This window comes from Sus scrofa, chromosome 2 (assembly GCF_000003025.6).
Source record: "Sus scrofa isolate TJ Tabasco breed Duroc chromosome 2, Sscrofa11.1, whole genome shotgun sequence".
Taxonomy (NCBI): domain Eukaryota; kingdom Metazoa; phylum Chordata; class Mammalia; order Artiodactyla; family Suidae; genus Sus; species Sus scrofa.
This window is the reverse complement of record NC_010444.4, coordinates 135,305,763-135,329,332: the sequence shown is the minus strand read 5'-3', so window position 1 is coordinate 135,329,332 and position 23,570 is coordinate 135,305,763. Positions and strand designations below refer to the sequence as shown.

Below are 23,570 nucleotides of genomic sequence, written 5' to 3'. Positions count from 1 at the left end.
AGATAAGTAAATAATTACATAGTAACAGAGTTCCCTTGTGGCACACCGGGTTTAGGATCCAGCATTGTCACAGCAGTGGCTTGAGTCACTGCCGTGGTGCAGGTTTGATCCCTAGACCGGAAACTTCCAATGCTGTGGGTGGGGCCAAAAAAAAAAAAAAAAGAATAAAACCGTGACTATAAAGTACACCTTCTCTGTACTTTTTTCCATTTCCAGAGCTCACTTATAGCCTAATGCCTTATTCTGATTCCAACACGATTTTACTATATTGTACAGTCACACTAACGTTTGTGGAATGAAAACCTATAGTCTGATGACTCCTTTTAATATAGTTGTGGTCGAGAAATAATACCTTTACTACTTTTGCCAGAGACTCACATTCCAGAGTTCTGCTTTTAGGCAAGACGGGGAGACTCCCTTTAGAAGGTACCCTCCACTTCGCCCTTGATTCTGCTTTTCTGAGTAAACTGTGTGCCTCAAGTTCCTGTCCTCTGAACTTTTTCAAGGAAACCTTTAAACAGGTGTAGTAGCAAAAATAATTATAATTGAAATGCCCTTACCATCTAAATGGATAAGAAATGGCATGAAGTAGCAAGGGGATAACAGAAGCTTAAGCTTATCAGCACAAACTGAATTTTATTTAATTACAAGTGATATAACCTATGTATACAATTTTTCCCTTCCAAGTTTTTTAACTGCTAAAATTTCTCTTACAGAAATTACAAACACTGTAAATTGCACTTCGCTAGTAAATTATCAAATTTGCCTGTCAACAGACACAATCTGTATGGAGCCTTGAAATGATGTTTTGAGAGTTTATTGACAATCACTGAAAGCAGATAAAACAGGAAATGACAGATCCTTAAACTCATAACACACATAAACATTTAAATAGAAGTCCATCTTCTTCAAAAGTAATCTTTTACTACTTTTTCATAGAAATATAAAAGATATCTGTAATTTTAAAAACCTCTATTTCCTGCTGTATAGCACAGGGAACTATAATCACTTGTGGTGGAGCATGGTGGAAGATAATGTAAAAAAAAAAAAAGATGTGTATAAATGTATAACTGGGTCACTCTGCTGTACAGCAGAAATTGACAGAACATTATAAATCTACTATACTAAAAAAATGTATTTAACCCAAATCAAAATTTTTCTACAAGTGATACCACTTTCCAAAAAGTTCAAAAGACCTCGCAAAATAATCTGATGTTAAACCAAATAATTTCACCAGGACAGAGTATTTCACTTTTAAGAAATATTGTGCAGTATTTCTTTTTAAACTTTCACACTAGATTTCAACTGTTTATATACCATGTAACTGCAACAGATTAATCCAAATCATTCACATTTATGCAGTAGACTGTCATCTATTACCAGTTACCACAAAAACTGTCATACCACAATTGCAAAATGGTAAAAGGCAATCTCTATGAAAACTTAAAGAAATTGTAGTAAAAGGCAACCAATATTACTCTAATATTCTGTAAAAATTACCTCTCTTCTTCCTACCTCTTTCCCCTTCTGAATGGTATTTTGTAGCACATTAACACACAAAGGGATTTATATCACTTTTACTTAAGTTAGCTTTTCTTCGGAGCTGTAGCTTCCAGTTTATGCCACAGCCACAGCAACTCAGGATCCAAGGGCTGCATTTGTGACCTATACCACAGCTCTTGGCAACAGTGGATCCTTAACCCACTCATTGAGACCAGGGATCAATCCCACATCCTCATGGACACTAGTTGGGTTCATAACCCACGAAGCCAGGATGGGAACTCAACTTAGTTTTTCAAATGACTGTTTTCTTTTTTGATACACTGGATTTATCAACAGAAAACCAAGATTAGATCCCTATATAGTTTAAGAATTTTTGTTCCCTTTTAAAAGTTCCTCTAGAATAATTTTCCTCGGAAAAGGGTAACTCTAAGAACCAGAAAAAAATGAATGATATGATACAGTAACTAGAAATTTGTACCATCCAAAAGGTATAAATTTATTAATAGGTTCCTTGAACTTTCAATTTAGGACAAGAAGTCAGAGTAACTTTCTGAACATAAACATAAAAATAGACCACATTTATTAACAGTAGGAAAACTCCTAAGCTTATAGTAACAATGTATTAAATCTTACATAATAACATACAGCCAAAAGCTTTAAAAATTCACTGTCAGATATTTTGATGCATTATCCAAAAAACATGGCTGGTACATAGCACTAACATATCATAAAGTATGGCATTTATTTCACAGGGAGAAAACATAAATTTATTGGATTTCAGCTGTGATTAATTTTAGAGATATATTTTAAAGATAAAAAAGAAAAACAAGATTTACCCTTAAAAAAGTCTTTATAATATAATCAATTACTAATACTCTTTATGTTCTTACAATGAAAAACATTTAGAAACTTTTGGACTCCAGAAATTTTGACCAGTTAATCTATTTGGCCTTAACACATTCTAAATTCCCTTCTGAGAATCACATTAAAGTTTTCAGTCCATCAGTCCAGTACGGTTGGAGCAATTCTATTTCTTTTTCTTCTTCCGTGATGGTTCATCTTCAGAGCTGCTATCTGTGCTGGTGCTGCTGCTACTGGAAGAGCTGGAATCTGAGTCTGAATCAGAGGATGAGGAGGAGCTGGTGGAGGATGAAGATGAAGAACTGGAGGAGCTTTCATCAGTGTCACTGTCCTCTGAGGAGGAAGAGGTAGACGACTCTTCACTCTCTGATGAAGAATCACTGGCTGAACTGTCACTGCTGTTGCTACTGGAACTGGTCACACTCTTAGACCTATTAGACAATTATATGCACGAGAAGCTGACATTTAATAGAATGTCGAAAAGCAATTTCCCATGAATAGTGTGTGTGTGTGTGTCTGTGTGTGTGTCTGTGTGTCTGTGTGTGTAGCTTTGTTAGCATGCTCTCCCTATTCTGAGGCTTTGGGGATTGCCTAACTAACCCCATCGTGCCCACCCTCTTCCCTCAACCACAAGGTCTTTTACTTCAGCAATTTAACTCTCTTGGATGGAGTTCAAGATAAGTGTATCTACTATATTTCGCTCCAGAGTGAATGATGTTAGAACAAAGTTGTAGATTAACAACTGGGTTTATATAAACCTCCTGTGGAGTAGTAAATGTTTCATAACCTTAACTACTTTATCCCAGATTTAGCTGGTCAATTATCTCTTACTACTCTAATAACATTTCTTAATCTAACCCAAGAGAAATTATTTACTATTTCCAGGTATAAGAACTCTAGAAAGTTGAAGAAAAAGGAGAAATGACAGTAAACAGAGGAATGTATCAGAAAACAGGGTATTTAATCATGAATTGTAAATGAGACCTTAGATCCAAATCTTATTATTTTTAAATCATACCCCCCATCCCTCTGACTAGTATTATTTACTACTTATATAATACTCCGAAAGCCATACATACCTTTTTTTCTTGGTCTTTCTTTCTACATTAGTTTCTCCAATGCTGATGAACATGAGGGGGGAAAAAAAGCTCCTGTTATCAGGATTATAAATAGCTCAGACAAACCCTTCTGCCACCCCCAACGCTGTTTCACACTGGAGAAACACTTTGTCTTTTATTACATGTATGGAGAATCCAGGGGTTTTTGTTTTTGTTTTGTCTTTTTGTCTTTTTAGGGATGCACCTGCAGCATATGGAGGTTCCAGGCTAGGGGTCCGATCAGAGCTGTAGCTGCCGGCCTACACCAGAGCCACAGCAACTTGGGATCCAAGCCTCATCTGTGACCTACACCACAGCTCACGGCAATGCCGGATCCTTAGCCCACTGAGAGAGGCCAGGGATCAAACTCACATTCTCATGGATGCTAGTTGGTTCATTAACTGCTAAGTCACAATGGGAACTCCCAAGGCTTTTTTTAATAAGCAAGAGGAAAGCTTCCTACTGCAGGTGTATGTGGTACATGCAGTCAACTTAACCAGCACTTAGGCAAGTCAGATGTTATCAACCATATTTTAGAAGCCAGGGAAGTTAGCAGTTAAGATGAACAAAGGTACCAATGGACTCTTTTTTAGCGTTTTTTTTTTTTTTTTAAGGGCCGCACCTGCAGCATAGGAAAGTTCCCAGGCTAGGAGCTGAATCATAGCTGCAGCTGCAGGCCTATGCCACAGCCACACAGTGCCAGATCTGAGCTGCATCTACAACCTATACCACAGCTCACAGCAATGCCAGATCCTTAACCCACTGAGCAAGGCCAGGGATCAAACCCACACCCTCATGGATACTAACTGGGTTCTTAACCAACTGAGCCACAATACTAACTCCCTTTTTTTTTGGTTTTGAACTTTGGTTGACATGACTAAATCAGCTACTTAGTGAAAAACAGAACAAAGCAAATAATAGCCCAACAGCTGTAATTTATAATCTAGGTTTCCAGAATTATATTAATGAATGGCCATTTCACATAAAAAGAAAAACTTTTAATTTAAAATAATCATCTCTTTTTCTTCATGTACCCTAAATGTTCAGTTGTGTACTTAATACTTCAAGACTTTGTTCCCTCACATTATTTATAAAGAACAAAGGCTGGCAATTTCTGAGTAAAATATACAGATGGCTTGCTGCTCTATATCTGCCAAACAACATGCATACTAAATCAGGATTACAGAATTCATCAACAATTACAGAATTACTTCTACTACTATACTATACTATACTATACTATACTATACTATACTGTACTATTACAATAGCACTGTCCTATAAATTTAACTTTTTTGGGGCTACGCCCATGGCAAATGGAAGTACCTGGGCCAGGTATGAAATTGGAGACACGGAGGCAACCTACACCACAGGTGTGGCAATGCTGCAACCTTAACCTGCTGTGCTACAGAGGGAACTCCTAAATTTTACCATTTTTTTATTATGAATTTCTCTTATGTTTCCTAGATAATGCCTCTATCCTTATTTCTTAAGTCTTCAAATATAAACATGTATTTATATAAAGTTGTTTTACACAATGAATTACTTACTGAAGTGTCATTTTTGCAGTAAAATAAGTGGTAGATATACATCTGTTAAGCCACACTATAAGAATTCATGATCACTTAAATTCACACATTTCCATCATTTTATTACTGAACCAAAAAATCAGCAGTCTTTATGTAACAGCCGTAACTAAAATTCTATGTATTTTTAAGACCAAGATACTGTGTAATACAACCAGAAAAACAAAAGTAAATATCAAAATGAAATTATTCATAACTCTTTATTTATTAATTTATTTATTTTTGGCTGTGGCATGCAGCAGCTTAATGTAGGGTCTCAGTTTCCAGACCAGGGACTGAACCACAGCAGTAAAAGCAATGAATCCTAACTACTAGACAACTGGGGGACACCTTCATAATTCTTTATTCTTATTAATTTATTTTTTGTCTTTTGTCCATTTTTTTTTAAGGCCGCACCCATGGCATGTGGAGGTTCCCAGGATAGGGGTCTAATCGGAGCTGTTGCTGCCAGCCTACACCAGAGCCACAGCAACGCAGGATCCGAGCCGCATCTTCGACCTACACCACAGCTCACGGCAATGCTGGATCTTTAACCCACTGAGCAAGGCCAGGGATCGAACCCGCCACCTCATGGTTCCTAGTCGGATTCATTTTCACTGTGCCATGACGGAAATTCCAAATTATTTATTTATTTATTTAATTCTTTATTCTTTAGAACAGAGGTCTTCAAACATTTTTTTCTTACATTCCTAATAAAAGAATTTTGAAAATTATGTTTTTCCCCTCATACTTTTTTTTCTCTTTTTAGGGCTGCACCCTTAGCATATGGACGTTCCCAGGCTAGAGGTCAAATCAGAGCTGCAGCCACCAGCCTAGGCCACAGCCTCAGCAATGCTGGATTTGAGCCACATCTGCAACCTATACCACAGCTCATGGCGATGCCATATTCTTAACCCACTGATCGAGGGCAGGGATCGAACCCACATCCTCATGGATACTAGTCAGGTTTGTTAACCACTGAGCCACGACAGGAACTCTCCCCTCATGCTTTTTAATCCAAATTTTTTTTTTTTTAATGGCCACACCCATGGCGTATGGAAGTTCCCCGGCCAGGACTCAGAATCTGAGCCACAGCTACAACTTATGCCAGATCCTTTAACTGATGGCACCAGACCAAGGATCAAACCTGTAGGGAACCAAGTCTCTACAACTGGATTACTAAACCACTGCCCCACTGCAGGAATTCCTAATCCTAAATTTTAATATTTGCAAAGGCTATAAAGTCTGGCATGTTATATATAAAATATTGATATTTATTTATTTTTTACATTTCCTATTTTATTTATTTTAATACTTATTTCCCCAATACATTTTTGATATATTTTTTAATTGCTAGACCATTCTGATAAATGTAAATACCGCAAAGTTCAATTACCTATCTTTTTTTTTTTTTTTTGCTATTTTAGGGCTGCACTCATGGTATATGGAGGTTCCCAGGCTAGGGGCCAAACTGGAGCTGTAGCTGCTGGCCTATGCCACGGCAACATGGGATCCAAGCCGCGTCTTCGAACCTACATCACAGTTCACGGCAACACCAGATCCTTGGCCTACTGAGCAAGGCCAGGGCTCGAACCCGCATCCTCTTGGATCCTAGTCAGGTTTGTTAACCGCTAAGCCATGAAGGGAACTCCCATAATTCATTTTTAAAAAGAACAAATGAACAAACTTTCCACAGCTGGTACTTTTATATTTTGCTTTTTCCTCTTTGAACTTGTACTTTTATTCTCCTTTCCCCCATAAAATATATACTAATATATTTTTATGCCTGAAAATTTTAGTGAGGAGTTCCTGTTGTGGCTCAGCAGAAACGAATCTGACTAGTACCCATGAGGATGCAGGTTTGATCCCTGGCCTCGCTCAGTGGGTTAAGGATCCCAAGTTGCCGAGAGCTGTGGTGCAGGTTGCAGACGTGGCTCAGATCTGGCATTGCTGTGGCTCTGGCATAGGCCAGCAGCTGCAGCTCCAATTCGACCCCTAGCCTGGGAACCTTCATATACCTCAGGTACAGCCTTAAAAAGACCAAAAAAAAAAAAAAAAAAAAAAAAAAAATTTGTGATGACTTATTTCCCTGCAATAAAAAATACAGATATAACTTGAAACTGTATCTTTCCAAGGTTTTATTTTTTATTTATATTATTTTTTTATTTTTGTCTTTTGTCTTTTTAGGACTGCACTCAGGGCACATAGAAATTCCCAGGCTAGATGTCAAATCAGAGCTACATACAGCCTCTGGCCTACGCCACAGCCACAGCACCACCAGATCTGAGCCATGTCTGCGACCTACACCACAGCTCATGGCAATGCCGGATCCTTAACCCACTGAGCGAGGCCAGGGATCGAACCCACAACCTCATGGTTCCTAGTCAGATCCATTTCCACTGCACCACGACAGGAACTCCTCTCTATCTTTTTTTTTTGGTTGCGCCCACGGCAGGCAGAAGCCCTCAGGCCTGGGGATCAAACCTGCATCACAGCAGTTACCTGAGCCATAGCGGTAACAACATTGAGTCCTTAACCACTAGGCCACCAGGGAACTCCTGGAACTATATTCTTAATGACACTGATTTCTTTTTTCCAGTTTATGTATCCATGGATCTTACTGCTTGACTGTGACAGGGTTCAGTATCAATTTAATTCCTATACTTAATTTTTACAGATTGAACCCTGAGAAACATTGTTAACCTAAACAAGTTGATGGGTATAGAGTTTTCTTCCAGCTTTGCTGTGGTGTTGCTGTGGCTTCCGGTGTTGCTGTGGCTGTGGTGTAGAGTTCTGTTGCAGCAATGTCACTCACTTCTTTGCATTCCTCCTATGTTATATCCCACAAGTCACATCACATAATGATGTATCATTAAAATATACTTTTAAATTGACAACTTAATTAGATCCTCCTTCAACTTTGCTGGGAAAAAAAATTACAAAAGAATTTGCTCCCAATAATTAGGGCCTTTCCCTTTTTTTACAAACATCAGTATTGTGAAAAATGTCTAGGATTTTATACATGAGGACAATATACCAAAGTAAGATTAGAGACAGGTAAGAGGTATGCCTTTCTTTTGCGAAATTAGAGGTTAGGCAAGGTCTCATACAGATTTATTTTTGGAAAAAGCATATATGAATATCAATGATCTAGAAAGTGATTACCTTACAGGCCTTGAAGAGCCTTCCTGTTCACAAAACGGAAGACTGCTGCCTGGAAAGGCCACATTTTTAAGACACTATTATACAGCTGACAGTCCTCATGAAGATGCTGCTTCTAATTTGCAGCACAAAGTAGACCTGACACCTTCCTATTTCAGTTTCTCTAAAACATGTATACTTACTTAGTTCATGGGAATTTAAAAAGCTTTATTCAAAGGCATAAAAGAGTAAATAATAATTTTTCAGCTTCTCTCCTACCCAGTTTTCCCTCTAGAAAGGAACCACTCTTATCAATTATATTTCCAAAAAAACACTCCATCTCTCCTTTTTTCTTCCTTTTTAACATAAATGATAGTATATTATATATACTCTTCTCTCCCTGTTTATATACTTAGTGTAAGTATCGCGGGTACTTGGATATCTTTCCACATTAGTTCACATAATCTATCTCATAGTATTCTGCTGTCATTTCATTGGCAATTGAGGCAATAAAGCAAAGTGATTAAGCCCATGGACTCTGGAGACAGGCTAATTGGTTTAACACTTAACTTTTACACTTACTTGCTGTTGTGACACTGAGCAAGTTACTGAATCTTGCATGCCTCAGTTTCTTCCTAGGTAAAATGGGAATAATAATAGTACTTACCTTAACGGTATAGATATGATGCTGAAATAAGCTAATACTTGTAAAGAGCTTAATTCAGTGCCTAGTACACAGTAACACTCATTAAGCATTAGCTAATATCATAACCTAAATCTGGATAACCACTATAAAATATTTAGTGTCATAATAAATTCTATAAATATTCCTTTAAATACTATATGTAAACTTACCTTTGTTGTAATAATAATCTGTTTTCCTTTTCTTTTAAAGCTTTCTTTAGTTCTGCTGTTCTTGAAGGCCTATGGAGGTACTTTCTTTTCCCTGTGCATTCATAAGTCCAGTGTCCAAATTCCAAGCATTTCTGACATCTCACATGTTGCTTATTTGCTTCACTACAGAGCAAAAAATAGAACACAGGCCTTAAATTTTTTATTTTATTTATTTATTTATTTGGTCTTTTTGTCTTTTAGGGCCTCACCCTTGGAATATGGAGATTCCCAGGCTAGGGCTCGAATCAGAGCTGTAACCACCAGCCTACACCAGAGCCACAGCAACGCTGGACCTGAGCCTCGTCTGCAACCTATACCACAGCTCACGGCAACGCCAGATCCTTAACCCACTAAGTAATGTCAGGGATCAAACCTGCGTCCTCATAGATGCTAGTCGGGTTTGTTAACCACTGAGCCATGATAGGAACTCCCCCAGGCCTTAAATTTTTGATTTGACATTTTCTGCTATGGAAAACATAAACAATATAAGCATAAAATGACGTTTATGTTTAAGGTACAACTCAAAAATAGACATTTTAAATAATTTGTTAGGCTTAATCACAAGGCAATATAGTAAGTGGTTAAGAGCAAGGACCCTGGAGTTAGAAAGTATTAAGTTCAAACGTTCTTTCCCCAATTCCACTCCAGTAATGGCATACAAGGTAACTCAGACCAAGCCTTCAGCTCAGAACTAGAAAAGACAGTCAAAACATTTTAAACAATCTAATTGAGACATAAGAGAACTTACAAGGGGCTAAAGCATAACCAACCAAGCCAAGATATGGAAGAAGTTGGAAGCCCAGAGTGGTCAGCCCTATATTTAAGTTAACTCTTGTGCTGGAGGTTTTTGCCCAACTCAGGACAGTAAGTAAGCATCACTTATGAGAAGTAAGGGAGACAAATTACACATTTAGAAGTAGGACTCCAAAAGGGCTTTACTTAAGAATAAAGCATCTGCATGTAGCGTGCAGCCCAGCTTCTAGCCACCTAGGGGACTAAGAAAAATCTCAATCCCTGAAATTGAATTTAGATGTGGCAATTGAAAGAGCTCTTTCATGGCACAGCAGGTTCAGGATCTGGTGTTGCTGCTGTTGTCACGAAGGTTAGATCCCTGGCCCAAGAACTTCCACATGCTAGGTGAAGGGAAAAAAAAAAAAAAAAAAAAAAAAAAAAAGTGGCAGTGACAAGAAATAGAAAAAGAATTGGAAAGATAAAAAACTTTTAATAAGAATTTGTGAGTTTAGCAAGGTTTTATACTGGAGTCAACAAACTCTGCAAATATTTGGAATAAATATTTTAAGCTTTTAGGCTTTGCATACCAAGAGGCAAATTTCACAAAATTACATGGGTTTTTGTATAATAAGAGAGAAAAAAGGAGTTCCCATCGTGGCTCAGTGGTTAGCGAATCCGATCCCTGGCCTTGCTCAGTGTGTTAAGGATCCATGAGCTGTGGTGTAGGTTGCAGACGCGGCTCAGATCCCGCCTTGCTGTGGCTGTGGTGTAGGCTGGTGGCTAGAGCTCTGATTCAGCCCCTAGCCTGGGAACCTCCATGTGCCACGGGAGCAGCCCAAGAAATGGCGAAAAGACCAAAAAAAAAAGAGAGAGAGAAAACAAATTTCTACAAGTTTTTTTGTTTGTTTGTTTTGCTTTTTTTTAGGGCCTCACCTTCGACATACGGGGGTTCCCAGGCTAGGGGTCTAATTGGAGGTACAGCTGCTGGCCTACGCCACAGCCACAGCAATGCCAGATCCAAGCCGCGCCTGCGACCTACACCACAGCTCACACCAACACCAGATCCCCAACCCACTGAGCAAGGCCAGGGATCAAACCCAAAACCTCATTGTTCCTAGTAGGATTCATTTCCACTGTGCCACAATGGGAACTCCTCTACAAGTATTTTATTAATGAAAACATTTCACACAAAAGAGGTTTATTAATGAAAATGGAATTCTTTTCTGGGAGATAATATTTCACTGAACTGAGGTTCAAAGCCAGTGTCCCCTATCATCAAATCGATCATATAAGGAATTCCCTGTGGCACAGCAGGTTAAATTTCTGGCATTGTCACTGCAGCAGCTCAGGTTGCTGCTGTGGTGGAGGTTTGATCCCTGGCCTGGGAACTTCCACGTGCCCCAGGAGTGGCCAAAAAAATTGATCATATATATATATATACACAAACACGTATAAACAGCATTCTTAGCTTCCAAGTCTACAAGAATAGGCAGCATGTAGGACTCTGTGGACTATATAGTTTGCCAAAATGTATTAGTTATAAGGTTAACACATAAAAAGTGAGTTTCTATTTAACAAAAATGGTTAAAAATAAAATTCTAAAAAGTGATATTTATAATATCCTAAAAAATAACAAATACTTATGAGTAAAAGAAAATATGTGCAAGAATTCTATATAGAAAATAAACATTACTGAGAGAAATTAAACATCTAAATAAGTAGCTAAATAAAAGGATTACCATGCTGATAGACTGAAAGACTCAATATTGCAAAAAAAGTCTATTCTCCCCAAACTGATCTATATATTCAAAGCAAAGCCAATCAAAATCTCAATAGGTTTTTGTTTGTTTGCCATAGAACTTAAATTTATTCCTTAAAATGCATATGGAAATTCAAAAGGCCAAGATGAGCCAAAATACCCTTATAAAGGATCACGTGGAGAAGACTTGTATGAAAAGAAACTGACTTACAGTGGTCATTTTGTAATGTATGGAGAAATTGAATCACTAGGTTGTATGTCCAGAACTAACAGTACTATAGGTCAATCAGACTTCAAAAACAAACAAACGTGGAGTTACCATTGTGGCTCAGGGGTAACACTCCGACTAGTACCCATGAAGATGTGGGTTTGATCCCTGGCCTCGCTCAGTGGGTTAAGGAACTGGTGTTGCAGTGAGCTGTGTGTAAGTCACAGATGTGGCTCAGATTTCATGTTGCTGTGGCTGTGGTGTAGGCCGGCAGCTGTAGCTCCGATTCGACCCCTAGCCTGGGAACTTCCATATGCCATGGGTGCAGACCCCCCCCAAAAAAAGAAAAAAAAATTTGAATGAAGGCAATCAAAAGGCACAAACTTCCAGTTTTAAGATAAATAAGTACTTAGGATATAACATACAACATAATTAATAGAATCAATAGGGCTATATATAATATATGAAAGTTAAGAAAATAGATTCTGAATTTTCACCACAAGAGAAAGAATTTCTTTGTTTCTTTAATTTTGTATCTATATGAGATGATGGATGTTCACTATACTTATTCTAACAACCACTTCATGATGTGTGTAAATCAAATTATTATGCTGTACACTTTAAACTTATACAGTGCTGTATGTCAACTACGTCTCAATAAATCTGAAAGAAAAATATAAAAGACACTGACTTATGATATGGCTGTAATAATTAAGAATGTGAGATTGGCACAAAGATATACAAATAAGCCAATGGAACCCAACAGAATGTCCAGAAATAGACTAATGTACGTATGAACAATTTATCACAACCACAGCACTAAAGAGCAGTGGGGCAAAAGACATTATAAATGGTGTAACAACAACTAGTTATGCATATAGTAAAAGTAAGACTTAACCATACCCAACACTGATTATAGACTTGGCCAAATAAGGGTTAGAAGACAGTACTAAAAAAAGTGACTTTTTTAAATTTTGTCTTTTTAGGGCTGCACCTGAGGCATAGAGAAGTTCCCAAGCTAGGGGTCGAATCACAGCTACAGCCACCGGCCACAGCCACAGCCACGCCAGATCTGAGCTGCATCTGAGACCTAAACCAGAGCTCACCACGGCAATGCTGGATCCTTAACCCACTTAGAGGAGCCAGGGATTGAACCCACATCCTCATGGATACTAGTTGGGTTCATTACCATTGCACTACAACAGGAACTCCAGAAGTGACATATTCTTGAGTTTGGAATTCTTTATTGCCTTTTTTTTTTATTTAGGTCAGCACCTGAGGCATATGGAAGTTCCTAGGCTAGGGGTTAAATCGGACTACAAATGCCAGCCCATATCACAGCCACAGCAACAAGGGATCCTCACGGATCCTAGTCAGGTTCATTAACCACTGAGCCACAACAGGAACTCCAGGTTCTGTAATTTTGACAATAGTTTATTTTTTAGCCCTTGTCCAAAATTTAAGCCAATCCTTATGTGAAGAACTAATGTTTCAAGTAAGGAACTAAGACTCAGTAGATAAAGTATTAAAAGGTAATAAAGAAGTCAGGAGTGCCCCTCGTGGCTCATTGGGTTATAAACCCAATTAGTACCATGATGATGCAGGTTCAATCCCTGGCACCACTCAATGGGTTAAGGATCCAGTGTTGCCGTGAGCTGTGGTATATAGGTGGTGGGCACAGCTCGGATCTGGTGTTGCTGTGGCTGTGGTGTAGGCCAGTAGCTACAGCTTTCATTCAACACCTAGCCTGGGAACTTCCATATGCTGCAGGTGCGGCCCTAAAAAAACACACACAAAAAAAAGATAATAAAGAAGAGTTATCTTTTTGCCTAGTAACAGTTCATAAATGTCAGTAAACAACTGCCAGAAGCATGACTCTAACTTTAGACACTCAGGCAGCCTTTAGGGATGCCCATGTGGTGAGGAACTGAGGCCTCCTGCCAATAGCCCTAAATAAGCTATCTCGGAAGCACATCCTCCAGTCATGGTCAAATCTTCAGATGACTGTAGCCCCTGGCAACATCCTGACCGCAAACATATGGGAAGAACTTGAGTCAGAACCAATGTGTTTAGTCACTCCCAAATTCCTGATCCACAGAACTGAGATGTTAACTACTAGAAGTCACTAAATTTAGAGGTAAGTTGTTGTATAACTATAATTGATAACAAAGCAATTAGTAAGTATTTTGTGGGTTGGTATTTGAAGGTACATAAATACCCTAATTTTTAGTTCACTTATTCACCTATCAGCATTAACTCACATTTTTTCTATTTTAATCAATGAGTTATAATCCATTACTATGATCTATTTTGATCCTCAGACTGTCCTAGATTTGGTCAGCAGGAATCCTTCCTAGTTGGATTCTGCGTTCTTTTGACATGGCTCTTTCATTCTTCGAGGACTTCCTTGCTTTCTGGTAAAACAAACAAACAAAAAAAAAAACCCAGGCTCATGTTGTATTTTCCCTGTCCCAGCTGGAAATCAGCCTGATGGAACCCTGATTATATTCAGATTCAAGATCAAGGCACACATGTGCTCACTGTTACTGCAATGTTATTTCCAACGACTCTCAGTGAACAGAGCAAGGGAACAACATACACAATGATCATATAGACATTTACAGCTATATTTCACTATGTATTTTGAAAACCATGAATTCATACCAATATATTTAATTCCAATCTAACTGCACAAAGTTTACTCTATTTTTTCCTCTCCAGTGAAAAACCGGGCTTCCAGTATCCTCAATAGATTTACTTATTTGGTCCATTCTTCTCATGCAGCCAAGTGCCCACTGCCACCCCTCCCCCCTCACAGAGGCCCTCTTTACTCTGCTTGGGATTAGATACCCTGCCCTTTGCTGTCCTCTCCCACCCTCCTGTGGACATGCTCCTCACCCCGCTTGGGCAAGGTCATGCCCCTATATGGTTGACTTCAGCTCTAATGCTCCAGGGCCAGGTCAGCCCTCTGCATGGACCCCTATTCTGCTCTACACCACCTAATGGCTTTAGGACTGACTTGTTCAAGTAAGGAAAAGGAAGAGAAAGAACTATAAGAATATTTTTTAACAAGGAGTTCCTGTCATGGCTCAGTGGAAACAAATCTGACTAGTATCCATGAGGATGCAGGTTTGATCCCTGGCCTTGCTCAGCGGGTTAAGGATCCGGCATTGCCGTGAACTGTGGTGTAGGTCGCAGATGCAGCTCAGATCTGGCGTTGCTGTGGCATAGGCCAGCAGCTACAGCTGTGATTTGACCCCTAGCCTGGGAACCTCCATGTGCTGCGGGGGCCATCCTAAAAAAGACAAAAAAAAAAGAATACTTTTAACAAGATTCATAAAATCCTTAAAATTGGAAATAACATCAAAGCAGAATGATCTGGGGTATAAAAGATAGTGGAATACTTCATAGTAACAAAAATGAACAAACCACAGGAGTTCCCGCTGTGGCTCAGTGGCTTAAGGACCTAACGTTGTCTGTGTGAAGGTGCAGGTTTGATCCCTGGCCTGGATCAGTGGGTTAAGGTTCCGGCATTGCTGTATGTTGCTGCTGAGGTTGCAGATTTGGCTCTGATTTGACCCCTTAACTTCCATATGCTGCAGGTGTGGCTGTAAGAACGGAAAAAAAAAAAAAAAAGAACAAACTACAGCCTAATTTAACTTAGGTGGGGCTGAGATATAAGAAGCCAGACTCAGTCTAAATTGTCTGATTCTGTGTAAAGGTCAAAGACAGGCAAAATCAAACTAGCGCTGGGAATTCCCATTGTGGTGCAGTGAAAACAATCCGACTAGTATCCATGAGGTTGCAGGTTCAATCCCTGGCCTCATACAGTGAGTGGGTCAAGGATCTGGTGTTGCCATGAGCTGTGGTATAGGTCGCAGACACAGCTCAGATCCTGAGTTGCTGTGCCTGTGGCTCCATTTCGACGCTTAGCCTGGGAACTTCCATATGGCACACCTGCAGCCCTAACAAGCAAAAAAAAAATCAAACTAGTGCATAGTTAGGTGATAAAAGCACCAACAGAAGCAAGTAATTACCATAAATGTTAGAACAGTGGTTAGTTATCTTTAGGAAGGAGGAAGGAGGTTGTGACTGGAAAAGGGCTTTGTGGTTTCCAGTAAAATGGCAACTTTTATTTTTTTCTTTTTTGCCCATCCAGCAGCATAAGGAGTTACCAGGGCTAGAGATTAGATCCCAGTTGCAGTTGTGACCCACACCACAGCTGGTGCAATGCTGGATCCTTAAACCCACTGTGCCACGCCAAGGAGCCAGTCTGTGTCCTGCAGCTGCAGAGACGCTGCCCTCTAGTTGTACCACAGCAAGAACTCCTTTGTTTTTGTTGTTTTTGTTTGTTTTTGGAATTGGCAACTTTTAATTATTTGATCTGGGTAGTGGTCACATGGAATGTTCCCTTTATAACTATTTATTGACATATTTATGCTGTATGAACTTCTTTGTACATATATTATAGTTCACAATAACAACTTTTTTGTCTTTTTGCCTTTTTCTAGGGCCACACCCATGGCATATGGAGGTTCCCAGGCTAGGGGTTCAGTCGGAGCTGTAGCCACTGGCCTACGCCAGAGCCACAGCAATGTGGGATCCGAGCCACGTCTGCGACCTACACCACAGCTCACGGCAACACCGATCCTTAACCCACTGAGCGAGGCCAGGGATCAAACCTGCAACCTCATCGTTCCTAGTCGGATTCATTAACCACTGAGCCACAACGGGAAATATATTTTTTTTTTACCTCATGGCTCATTCACTATACAGCTTTAGGCTCTTTAGCAAGCTGGTTTTTGAACTTCAGTTTCCTATTCTAATAAATGGGACAATACCTACTTCACTAGGTCATTATGAGAATTAGGTAAAACCATAATCATGACTTATTCCTACTGTGTGCCAGGAATTTAGCTAAGTACCACTTATGCATAATTACATCTAATCCCATTAAAAACCCAAGGAGTTTGAGAACAATATCCCCATACTACAGACTGAGATGTTGGTACAGCAAGAAGTATGGAATTTGGCAAAAAATAATACACAAATAAATGGGAGATATTAATATCAATCCACACATTAGGTTAATCAATTATTTGGGCTAATGATACACAGCAATTTAAATTTTCACAAAACATGTTTGCAGGATGAGATGCTGGATTCTTAATTTTGACCTAGAGCAGTCACCTTTTTATCTTTGAAGAATTTGTAATTGGTGTTCAGGAAATATTTGTAAAATGAATGACTATTAAAATAGGAAAGAGTTTAAGAGAATATATATTGTTTACAGAATGCTTTTCATTAATTCCCATATTGTGGGCCAGGTTCTATAATTTTGACTATTATCTCATAGTTTATTTTTTAGCACTTGTCCAAAATTTAAGCCAATCCTAATGTGAAGAACTAATGTTTCAGGTAGGGAACTAAGTCTCAGTAGATAAAGTATTAAAAGATAATAAAGAAGTCCGGAGTGCCCCTTGTGGCTCATTGTGTTATAAACCCCTAATAACCATGAGGATGAGGGTTCAATCCCTACGCCCACTCAATGGGTTAAGGATCGGGTGTTGCCGTGAGCTGTGGTGTAGGTCGCAGGCATGGCTTGGATCTGGTGTTGCTATGGCTGTGATGTAGGCCGGTAGCTACAGCTCCGATTGGACCCCTTGCCTGGGAACTTCCATATGCAGTGGGTGTGGCCCTGAAAAAAACCACACACACAAAAGAAAAGATAATAAAAAAGAGTCATCTTTTTGCCTAGTAATAGTTCATAAATGTCAGTAAACAACCATGACTCTAAATTCAGAGCTTATCTGAATACATAATATTGTAGCAAATTTTTAAGGCTATCAATAATAAAACACTCTATGAACTTAATTTTAAATTGCCCACTTTTCAGACATTTTATACACGATTGTAATAAGCATTCCAGAAATAATAATTTCATAAACATTAAAGGCTAATTATTAACAAATGTAAAATAGTGACTCTCATACAAATATAACACACACACATGTCAAAGGTTTTATTTAATTAATAAGGGAACCAGTAGGATGTTGCAACTGGTTCAAAAGAGAATCCAAAGAGCACACATACACGGGCAATCAGGAAGGCGGGAAGTAAATTTACAAATACTTAAAAACTGGTCAATAGCCACAGAGCAAGAATTTACCACATTTCCATGGATAAGATTCTTTTCTACCAGCTTTCTACAATTCAGAGTTTTTGTTTTTTTTGTTTGTTTGTTTTGCCATTTCTTGGGCTGCTCCCTCAGAATATGGAGATTCCCAGGCTAGAGGTCTAATCCGAGCTGTATCTGCCAGCCTTCGCCACAGCCACAGCAACGCGGGATCTGAGCCAAGTCTGCAACCTACACCACAGCTCACGGCAACGCTGGATCGTTAACCCACTGAGCAAGGTCAGGGATCGAACCCTCAACATCAAGGTTCCTAGTCGGATTTGTTAACCACTGCGCCACGACGGGAACTCCTACAATTCACAGAGTTTTAAAATAGCTTAATGACAATGAGGCACTGGCCCTTATAAAGTCACAAAGACAGAAAGACTGGACTACAGGACACCCAGTAATAATCTTTTTTGGTTTTTTTTGACATCTATTTCAAAGCCTTTTACAACATTTCCGAACAATGAAAATACAGGGGAGGGTGGAAGCCTCTCAGAATCAAGGAAATAAAGTCTTCTTCTCCAACTCATAGGTTGTTTTCCCAATATTACAAAAACTTACTACTCAGGATCCCAGCCAATAAAAATACTGTCTACCAGCCCCGTGGAGTTTGTTTTTTCTTGTTATAAACAGAACATTCACCAATATCTAAAGCCCACTTGCGGTGGTCTAAATATTAACCAATCACCCCTAAAAATACTTAAACCTTCTACAAAGTAGGCTGAATAAGACAGAATAAGACAGACAATTTCAAAATAAACAAGATCAGTATTTATTTCTATTCAAATGAATACTGTATTTAATATTATTCCACTTCTATATTCTAAGCTAAGGCTTTAAAAAGTGTTTTAATAGCACAGCCCTTTTATGTGAAACAACTTCTTTGATACCTAAAATATTGAGACACACCTGCCACATTGGCAAGGCTGGTTTTTTTAAGCCTGTTGTTGGCAAAGGTGGAGAGTGGGCCCTCTGAATATAGTAAGATATACATTCCTTCTTTTTTTTTTTTTTTTTTTTACGGCCACTCCTGCAGCATATACAAGTTCTGGCTAAGGGCTGGATTAGAACTGCAGCTGTAGGCCTACATCACAGCTTGCAGCAATGCCAGATTCTTAACCCACTGAGCCAGACCATGGCTTGAACCCGCATTCTCACAGAAACCATGTCAAGTTCTAAACCTGCTGAGCCACAACAGGACTCCAGATAAACACTTTTTTTTTTTAAGGGTTGTACCTGCAGCATATGGAAGTTTCCAGGCTAGGGGTGGAACCAGAGCTGCAGCGGCTGGCCTATGCCACAGCAATGCCAAATCCGAGCCACATCAATGACCTACACCAAAGCTCATGGCAACACTGGACACTTTAATTCACTGAGTGAGGCCAGAGATCAAACCCACATCCTCATGGATACTAGTCGGGTTCTTTAACCCACTGAGCCACAATGGGAACTCCCAGATATGCATTCTTAGTTGCTGGTTAGGTAGTTTCCGTTGTGGCTCAGCAGGTTAACAACCCAACTAGTATCCATGAGGATGCAGGCTTCATCCCTGGCCTCATTCAACAGGTTAAAGCCCTGAGCTACAACGTAGGTCACAGATGTGGCTTGGGTTCTGCATTGACTGCTGTGGCTGTGGTGTAGGCCGGCAGCTGCAGTTCCAATTTGATCCCTAGTCTGGGAACTTTCATATGCCAAGGGTGAGGCCCTAAAAAGACAAAAAAAAAAGAAAGAAAGTTTCAATTGCTGGTAAGAATGCAAGCAGCAGAAACTTTCTGAAGGGCTACCTGGTAACATATAACAAAAATGTACATACCATAATAAATAAAAAATTAAAAAACAAATGAACAAAAATGTACATACTAAATAAAAAATGTAAATGATTATCCAGAAAATCCCTAAGAATCCAAAATAGAGCTACGAGAACAAATACATGAGTTTATTAAGATCACAAGATAGAAGGTCCATATAGAAAAGTCAAAATACTAGCAACAAACAATTGGAAATTAAAATTTTTACAAAAAATACCATTACAATATTTACTTTACCCTTGTTAAATTCCTTCTTGTTAGACTCAACATAGAGTTCTAGCCTGTCAAGAACTTTTTGGATCGGGATTCAGTCATCCATTGTATTAGTTATCCCTCTCAGCTTTGTGTCCACTGCAGGTTTGATAAATATGCTAATGTGTCCTCATCCAAGTCATTTATAAAAATGCTGACAAGACCAAACTCAGGACCAGACTCTGCAGGCCATCATGAGATGCCGCTACATATTCATTAAACCCATTACACAATATTCTTTGTCCATGATGTTCAATGGATCTACCTAATTGTCCTGTTTTGTTCAGGGATACCCTGAGAGACTCTCCAAAGTGCCTTACTGAAATATAAATACATAAAAGGTAACAAGGCACATCATCTGTAATGATGTGATACCTGGTGATTTTGGCTTTTCTTTCTGAGTGGATCCAGCCAGATTTTGCCTGGAATGGATGTCAAGTTCACTGGTCTAGTTTGTGGAATCTACTATTCACACTATGAAAATCAAAACAGCATTTGCCTACATCCAATCCTTCAGCACCACTTCTGTCTGCCAGAGTTCCTCAGATTACCAGCAGCAGCACAGCCGTCTCACCTGGAAAATCTCTGGTATGTTGGGGAGCAAATACCTGGGCCAAGTGCCTTAAACATATTCAGACTGGATTAGGACTCTATAACCTAGTCCTCAAGTTTACTGGGTTTCACTTCTACTCTTCTCATTCTGCATATAATTGTGTTTAAGTCTGATTCAAAGTTAGGTTCCTGAAAGATGTTCTGAATGGGAAGTTCAAAATTTCCTCTTTTCCTCCAAAGACTTTTAAAAAAAGAATGTCAATAGTACTTTCTCGTATATAACCTGTAGTTTAAAAGTGTTCTTATGAAAGTGATATATGCTCTTTATAAATAAAATTAAATCTTTTTTTTTTCACTGCTCCTGTAGCATGTGGAAGTTCCTGGGCAAGGGACTGAACACATGCCACAGCCATGACCCAAGCACAGCAGTGACAATGCTGGATCCTTAACCTCCTAGGCCACCAGGGAACTTACAAAGTTAAATCTTTTTGATAAATATAAAATGCAAAGTAAATGCTCCTATTCTGCCTTCCCCTCACCCCCAAAAATACTGGACTGCCCTTGCCTCTAAAGGGTCTCCCTCTCTGACTACTTGGGGACTCCTGACAGTCTGTAAACCATGACATGTTTTATTACACACCATGTTTGCTTCCCAGTAAGACCAAAACCTCCTAAAGCTGAGTTGTCTTTTACTTCGGTGAAGCTCATGTACTACATAAAGACACACTGCAAAAATGGAACATTTGTTTAATTCTGTGATACTTCCAAAACGTATGCTAAAAGTACTAGAAGTCTTACTTTCACTTCATATTTACAGTGGATATTGGTTGGTTTTGTCACTCTAGCAATCATTACCTCCTCTGACCAAACTACCACCACCACTGAGCTCTTCTTTGGCTTATAAAGATCCGTTCAATTATGCTAGGAAAAAAAATGATATCCAAATCAATCATAGCTTCATAATCCCATAGACCTGGTTCAGGGAAGGGCATAGAACCCAACCTAGACAGTGAGATGCTATCAACTTGAAGCTGAGAGGACATAAAGGACCCTAAATACAACAGCCTCTTAGGACCAAAGGAGTGAATCTATCCAAGTATGGAACCAACACACAAAAGAACAAACCTGAGAGTGAGAGATTAGACCCTGGTGACATTATTAGGCACACACCTATTAAGTACTGTCACTCCATTCTTAATCTCAGAACCATTTGACTTCAAAGTGCCCTTCCTCCAGCCAGCATACTACTTACTCTGATTCCCTAAGTCTTTATCCTTACGCTCAAGGGACTCTTTTCATGGGGCATGAGAGGAAGAGTCTGAAGAAAGGGAGACGTGGATGATCAGAGTTCTTAAAATAAAAAAATATAAATATAAAAAGAAATATAAACATACATTCGAGCAGACTGTGGGCAATAAATGAGAAAATGGTGAGGGCAAAAATGGCTGAGAGTGAAAAAGCGGCAGACAGTTAAGTGTGCAGGTTAGAAGAAGAAAAAAAGACTACAAGAAAGGGGCATCTGGGGAGTTCTCTTGTGGCACAGCGGGTTTAGGAAGCATTGTCACTGCAGTGGCCCAGATGGCTACTGTGGGCTCAGGTTCCATCCCTGGTCCTCGAACTTCCACATGCCTCAGACATGGCCAAAAAAAAAAAAACACGTTGGGGGGCATCCGGCATGAACTCCCTCATTATCTCCTCACTGCAAACCTCTTGTTGCGCGCCCTTTCACTAGCTCATTAGCTACAACTGGCCATCTTTCGGTTCTTAAAAACGAAGTTCTTTCCTGTCTCAAGGTATCTACTCCAGTCTAGATGCTCTTTCCTTTAGTCCTCTCAGGACTGGCTCCTTTCTCACACTTCAGATCTCTTCCAATGCCACAGAAACATTTCTTCAGAAAAGTCTTTCCTGGCCAACCAACCAAACGTGGATCTTTCTCTTTCCATCACCTCTTATTTCCTCTTCAAAGCTCTTATCAACTGTATTTACGTAAAATGTTTAGTTTATCGACTCCACCAACAGAATGTAAGCTTTCTGAAAGCAGAGGTTTTGCCTTGAACACTTCTTTTTCCTCATACCCCAAACTTGACATAGAATGATAGGCAATGCTTATTAAATTCTGCTGAAGAGAATGAACGGCAGAAAGTGAGAAGATAGTTCGGGAAAAAGTCGGCGTCGTAGTCAGCTGTTTCTAGGGAAGGTAACAGGAAGGGAGCAGGTAAAGCCAGATGGGCTGGAGGCCCTCACAGGAAGCGGAAGGTTTACGTCGGCGAGAAAAGGGGGTGTTGGATGAGGGCTGCAAGCTTCTCCCTGTCACGCGTGGGGTGGGCGGCTAACTTGTCAAAGGGGCATCAATCGCTTAGTGACCAACTCCGGGGCGTCCCGTAACCGGGAGCCAAACGCTAAACTCTCTTCAGACACCCCTAGGTCCCGCCTAGCGGTCCTACTCAGCCGTCGTCCACGAAATCGCTAGTCCACCGGACATCAAACTTAACGCCCGGGCCCCAGCCCCTTGCGGGGAGGCAACGTATGAGAAAAACGGCACCTTCGGCCGAGTCACAAAGAGGATCTGACACTGGCCCAGCATCCCGGCGCCCGCTCACCAGCTGGCTGACGCGCTTCTCCCCGCCCCCAGCCCGCCCCGCGGCCCGACTCCGGCCCTCACTTACGCTTGTCTCCGGGCTATGAGCCGATGCATGGGAGTCGCCATCTTAGCGCAGCTGACGCCCGCCGCGCAGGATTTTGGGAAGTTCCTCCAAGGGGGCGGGGCCTTCGAACCCTGGAGGCTGTCGGCGTGGGCGGAGCTAGTCCCGCCTGGCGAGTCGCGGGGGCAGCTTCTGGGGCAAGTAGGGGGTTGGGCCTGTGTCGGGCCCTTGTTTGAGGAAGAGGAGTGAGGTCGGTTGTCTCTTCTGAACAAGGCTTTTGAAGGGTGGGGTCATGTAATTGCTAGGAGAGACAGGGAAGAACATTCTCCAATGAGGTGTTGATCTGTTCCTTCCCTTTTCTTTTTTCACCTGTGG

At 40.1% G+C, this 23,570-nt stretch overlaps 1 protein-coding gene across 1 annotated transcript; it reads right to left on the bottom strand.

Moving 5' to 3' along the window:
* On the bottom strand, positions 615-23,479 carry ZCCHC10 (zinc finger CCHC-type containing 10). The gene is made up of 4 exons (XM_003123930.3): positions 23,220-23,479; positions 9,023-9,184; positions 3,444-3,485; positions 615-2,795 (listed from the first exon to the last, which is right to left on the bottom strand). Exons 1-4 carry the CDS (start codon positions 23,258-23,260, stop codon positions 2,531-2,533), a joined length of 510 nt encoding a protein of 169 aa, XP_003123978.1. The 5' UTR covers positions 23,261-23,479; the 3' UTR covers positions 615-2,530.